Below are 6,816 nucleotides of genomic sequence, written 5' to 3'. Positions count from 1 at the left end.
CCAATTATAAAGGAACAGCCGATGGAAATCGGTCAGCTAATAAGCCGAGCATAAAAACTTGCCAGCATAATACAAATATACAAATATGTGAATTTCAATGAGTAATATGTAAAAGGATTTATGCAATATAGAGGATTATTTTTTTTATGTTAAATTATATATATATAACTTCTAGTCCTTCTGCTTGAATACCAAGGCGTAATTTACTAACACTTCTGCTTAAGTGTTAGGACGTGGAATCCGAGTACTTATTTAATGAATGCAACACATATGATCTTTGTTTGATATTTGTATATATAAGGGCTTGTTAGGGTGAGGTAAACCTAAACCCCTAACTTAGTGGGAGTACTCGTCACTCCTCTAGTACAATGTTGCTTCACCCACAGATCAGGTTAAATAACCTTACTGTGTTCGCCGTATTTTACGTGCCGAAAAACACGTCCCACGTTTTTTACATGCCGGAAGCATGGTTCGAAATTTCCTTACTATCAAGCCTTTTTATTATCATGTTACTGTTTTCATATAAATGCAACATTACAATAACATATAATAGAAATAAATTTATAACAATTTAAATATAAAAAATCATTTATTATTAGACTAAAAAAAACATAAATGGGTCTTTAGTATTTATTTATAAATTAATTTTCGTTAGCTTTATAAATTTTTAATAATCAATTTCTTAAACGTCTATTTATTATAAATGATAAAATAAATAGTTCCATCATAAATAAATACTAAAAATATCTTAATATAAGGGACATATTGGGTTTATTATAGATCCTAGTCCATTTATCCAAATTTTTAGAAAATAAAGTTTTATTTTATTTAGCTAATTTCTTAATAGCTTACTAGTACATGAATAATTAATTTCCTTAAGATTAAAATCCAAACAAAATATTTTAAAAATTAAAATATTATTAAATGAGCTGGTGTATATTTTTATCCACCAAAATAAAATAATTTTAATTATTTTTTCACTTTTCTTTCTTTTCGCCTATCATAACAGTTTAGATTATTAATTTATTTCTTTAAGCTTTAAATATCACAAAAATTATTTAAATGAAAAATAAATGTGTAGTAACAATAAAATAAGTTATTTTTTCAGAATTATATATTTTTAACCCATTTTGTGAATTTCCTTATTTTTTGCATTTTTAGCTAAAATTAATAATAATATTTATACTCAACTATCATTCACGAAATTAATACACAAATTATATCTCATATATATATATATATATATATATATATATATATATATATATATATATATATATATATATATATATATATATATATATATATATATATATATATATATATATATATATATATATATATATATATATATATATATATATATATATATATATATATATATATATATATATATATATATATATATATATATATATATATATATATATATATATATATATATATATATATATATATATATATATATATATATATATATATATACATATATATATATATATACATATATATATATATATATATATATACATATATATATATATACACATATATATATATATATATATATATATACATATATATATATATATATACACATATATATATATATATATATACATATATATATATATATATATATATATATATATATATATATATATATATGTATATATATATATATATATATATATATATATATATATATATATATATATATATATATATATATATATGTATATATATATATATGTATATATATATATATATGTATATATATATATATATATATATATATATATATATATATATATATATATATATGTATATATATATATATATATGTATATATATATATATATATATATATATATATGTATATATATATATATATGTATATATATATATATATATATATATATATATATATATATATATATTTCTATTTTATTATTATTATTATTATTATTATTATTATTATTATTATTATTATTATTATTATTATTATTATTATTATTATTATTTTCATAAAATAATATAGGAATAAAAAAATTAAGTTACTATAGGTAATTTAGCAATACTTAATATTTGAAAAAAACAATATATTTTTTAAACCAAGAGAAGGGAAAAAAATGAAATTACCAAATATATAAATAAATAAATAAATAAATAAACTTATAATTTAAACCTAATATTTTATTCTAAGAGAAATAATTTATATAAAAAAAATCAAGAACTTAAGAACGATTGGAATAAAATTTAGAACGACAATAGAAATAATAAAACGAAACGATTATTGAATTTGTCAACATATTTAAGATTAAGAAAAAAAGGTCTGTTACAAATATACTAGTGAAGAAACGATTAGGACATATGTCGACTTCACAATAACAAATTTCCCGCTCTTTTTATGTTCTTATTAGGCAAATATTGTTTTTTATATATCATGTAATATCTTCTAATGAGAATTGTTTAATAGATTAGTGATAAAAGATTTTAAAACTATATCTTATTTACTAATTTTTGCCATATACAATCAATTAAGATATATAGTATCTTTTAATTTCAATGGATAATTATCGGATAACATATTAATTATTTATCTAAAAATTTATTTTCGTTAAAATATTTTTGTAATTAATTAAGAAAAGAAAATAATTTTGAAATCGATTTTTATAAATAATCATATACACTACTTACGTGGCTATATTAAAAAAATTACACAAATTAAATAGATTATATATTAATTATTTAATTAAATAATAAGAAAAAGATGTGGGTGAAATATTTTTCAAATGATAATTATATCACCTATGTTTCACAAAGTTATAACACTTAAATAAATAAATTAGGTGATAAGTAGATTTATAGTAAAATAATACTCTCTCCCTTCCTTAATGAAGTTTCCTCAATGAATGTTTACGGGAATTAAGAAAAATAGAATCTTTTAAATTATAGACATATTATTTTATTAAATAATAAATTCAATGGAGAAAAAGTAAAGACCATAAACATTAAAAAAATTAAATAAAAGTTAATAGAGAAAAAAATAGGGACCATGTTTTAGATTACTGATGTCCTCGAAGGTTCCTGTCATCCCGTTTCCTTTATTAGTTTTCTTATCCCCTTTTTTCTGTAGGTTGGTCTACTTTTTTTTCTTTTATAGGTCTTTTCTCACATGTAGCTACGTTTTTGTAACTTTCTCGAGCCGGGGGACTCCTTTGGCTGCGCTCTCCTCCATGGGTATGAGTTGTCGCCGTCCTTTCCTCCCCAGACTCTGTCCATAGTTTTCTATGAGCGAGATACACTGGGTTGGATGATGATGATGATTATAATGATGATGATGAACTAATAAAAAATATTTTTATAAAGTTAATAGAAAATATATAGGGACCATAAAGAACATAAATTTGTTAAAATGAATCTAATGGAAGATATATGGGGACCATAAGTATTATTAAAATATTAAATCAGAATGAATAAGTTTATTTTTGTTCAAAATTTGTGACATAAACAAAAAGATTCTTTATGGGAATAATAATTGGAACAGTCAAAATGACAAATGGGAACTTATTTAAGGACTAGAGGGAGAATGTTTATTAGGCTGAAAACTTATTTTAAGGTTTTACAAAAGACATTAAATATTTATATTATTTTTTTTATGTGTTGAAAATTTCTATTATTTTTTTTAATTACTTATAATCTATATTGTTTAGTGCATGATTTTATGATTATGTTTTATATATATTAGTAATATACCTCAATCTAAGAGTAATACTTTTACAGTTTTTAAAACAAATCAATTTAAATAATAATTCATAAAATTAGTATATAATAACATAATTACTTATATAAAATTAGTAATTTATTATTTAAATAATTCATAAATCGTGCTTGGCACGAGAATCTATCTAGTGTATTTTTTATATACCAACCAAAATTAGCATGGGTAAGTTTTGTGCTTTATCCTTTAAATTAATGGGCTTACTATTTGCTCTTAATGCCCTAATTACATGAAAAACATTTGAAGATTAATTAGATCTTTTTCTCTAATATGTGCAAGTATTTAACACCTAAATTTGGGCTCACGGCTTGTTCGAGCACATACTCGTCCAAGCACTTGAACACAAAAAGTCATAACATATATCTATAGGATTATACTCCTTTGATTCCTCATTTGCGCGGCCGAGAAATATGTTGCCTATTATAACATAATTTTAGATCACCGAAGCAGATGTAGTCTTGTAGTTAGATCGTTTGCGGCTTCTCGTCCGATCAATCGTTAGTTTATCTCGAAAACAGAACTCTTAACCGTCATTCTCTTGCTCGCGATTGCTCACCCTTGCCATGTTCTTGTTTGCCCAAGCGCTGATACTACCTAGCTATTACGTAGAAAGTGCCAATCAGCTTCTATCGAAAATGTTGGTCCCTTTCACTTAAAATTCTGTCTTCGTCTCTGAGTCTTGAGCAAATTTTTTCTGTGGAAGAAAAAAGCATTAGGGTGACAAAGTACGGAGACTCCCAAAGCATTAGTTATGAGGGCTCAAATCGTTCATTGTAAGTCAATATAAAATTGTGCCAAAATTAAATTTTATAAATCCATCTGAAAAAGTAGCAATTTATAACATGATAAAGTTACGATATATATCAATATAGTTATATGAAGAAAAAGCTAGTATTTCTCTCCAATTCCTTAATTTTAAGAAATAAATGAATTAAGGGGTTGTTTGGCACATGAAATTTGAGGAAGGGAATGAGACTTTGTTCCAAAAAAAGTTTAGGTTCTTGTTTGTTTTAAGGGAATGTGAATAAGAAATGAGTATAAAAAAGAGAAAGTCCCTAAAAATTAAGTCTTAGCGGGAGGGTGGTAATTGATGAGACTTTCATTTTCATCTATTTCTTCCAAGTCCCTAACATGCCAAACAAGAAATGAGACTTTTATATCATAACAGTCTCATCTTAAAAGTCTTACAAGTCTCATTCCCTTGTGCCAAACACCCCTAAATGTTTATTTACTATTCCCAAAAATAAATAAATGGTTATTTCATTAGTTTCATTTGAATGCCTTCATTTCGTTTTTTTTATGCTTTAAATATTTACTAAGTTAAATTCCATATTAATTTTGTAAATCAAAATAAACGAGTTACTTAAATCATTTATTCTCTTTTACTTCAATAAACTTCTTTGTATAACAACTACTAACAAATTGTTGATGTTTATTGGACCAAACAAAATTATATAAAGTAAACTTTATTCGTTTTATTTACTATTGTAATTTAACTTTAGGGTTAAATTTTTTAAATTTCCATAATTAGTATCTTAAATTGTTTTACAATTAATATTTTAATAAAAGTTTTATCACCAATATATCTCCATATATATATATATATATATATATATATATATATATATATATATATATATGTGTGTGTGTGTGTGTGTGTGTGAGAGAGAGAAGGATCCAATGAAAAGGGGTTGAAAAAGAGAAGAGTAAGAAAGACTCTACATTCTTGATTTCACTAAAATAAAAAAAAATTTATGGTTACGATTGAGCCAAAAACACATAATTGTAAAAGTAGCTATGTTACACAGAAAAGTAACTATGAAATATTTTTTAAAATGTTCATGTGACAGTATCCTTTTTTGTATATAATAACAAAACAAAATCAAACAAAAATCCTTCTCATCCTTCTCAATTTAAAATTCTTATTATTTCATCATATATATATATATATATATATATATATATATATATATATATATATATATATATATATATATATATTCCTAAAAAGTAGATTTTATAAATGATAATGGTAAAAAAATATCAATATTTGATTATTAATCAAAATGTCGAATCATTTTCAAAACAAAATAAGAGGTTGATCATTCGTCATCATAATATACCATTTATTTATTTCTTTTTCTTTTTGAAAAAGAAAATCAAAGCATGAAAAATAAGAGAAACAAACCTTACCATATATTGTTACTATAAAACAATTTTGTTTTACAAGTGGCATTCGAGGAAAGGATAGAAACACCGTTACAGAGAACCATAAAACGACGTCGTAGAGACCACAAAATACCCGAATAATAAGTAAGTTCCCCTCTTAAAATCAAATCAAGCTTCATATCTTCCTTTTTAATATTACCATTAGTAGTATTTGTGATTTGAAATTCGGCTTTAGCATTCATCCTTAAAAAAGATATAGTTTTATAACCTTGTGTAAAATGATGCATTTTTTGTGTTCTTCGTAAACGTGCCCCAATCTCATTCTCATTCCATGTAGTTTCCATAACCACATTCCAAAGATCTAACCCTAATAACATGTTTTTGTTATATGTATTAAAAAACACATCAATATTAGTTGATAGTACCGATGGATTTATACTTTTTACGGTAAATGCTGAAATTTCAATGGTTTTTACATGAAATTGAGGCGTGTCTGCGTATTTAAACGCAATTAAGATGGTGATAGCTATAATAAGTAGGGCAAGCAAAAGAATAATAATAAGGATTACGCAAAGGAGCTGTGTATATTTTCGTTGGGAGGTTGAGACACCATATCTTAAGGGTGCAACATTCCCAACCTCCATTGACGGAGGGCTTTGTTTTCTACTTTGTGTTTTTTTAAGAGAAATGAATTAATTTCTAAAATAATGCTAATAGAAATTCATTAAAAAATTTGGTAAACGGTATTATTTTCTCCTAAAATTGGCTTGTTCTTACTTGGCAAGGAAACTATAATTAAGTTTAAGGTGAGAGGTTGTTAGCAATCTATTTTATTTTGATTGAGCTTCCATGTATATAGGAAA

General features: G+C 23.4%; 1 protein-coding gene across 1 annotated transcript; it reads right to left on the bottom strand.

The window, feature by feature from the left end:
• Nucleotides 1–3,921: 3,921 nt before the first annotated feature.
• Nucleotides 3,922–6,628, bottom strand: LOC130798209 (uncharacterized). The gene is made up of 2 exons (XM_057661099.1): nt 5,978–6,628; nt 3,922–4,478 (listed from the first exon to the last, which is right to left on the bottom strand). Coding segments are annotated over exons 1-2 (621 nt in total). The 5' UTR covers nt 6,598–6,628; the 3' UTR covers nt 3,922–4,477.
• Nucleotides 6,629–6,816: the final 188 nt, after the last annotated feature.

This window comes from Amaranthus tricolor, chromosome 13, assembly GCF_026212465.1.
Source record: "Amaranthus tricolor cultivar Red isolate AtriRed21 chromosome 13, ASM2621246v1, whole genome shotgun sequence".
NCBI lineage: Eukaryota > Viridiplantae > Streptophyta > Magnoliopsida > Caryophyllales > Amaranthaceae > Amaranthus > Amaranthus tricolor.
This window is presented reverse-complemented; position numbering and strand designations above follow the sequence as displayed.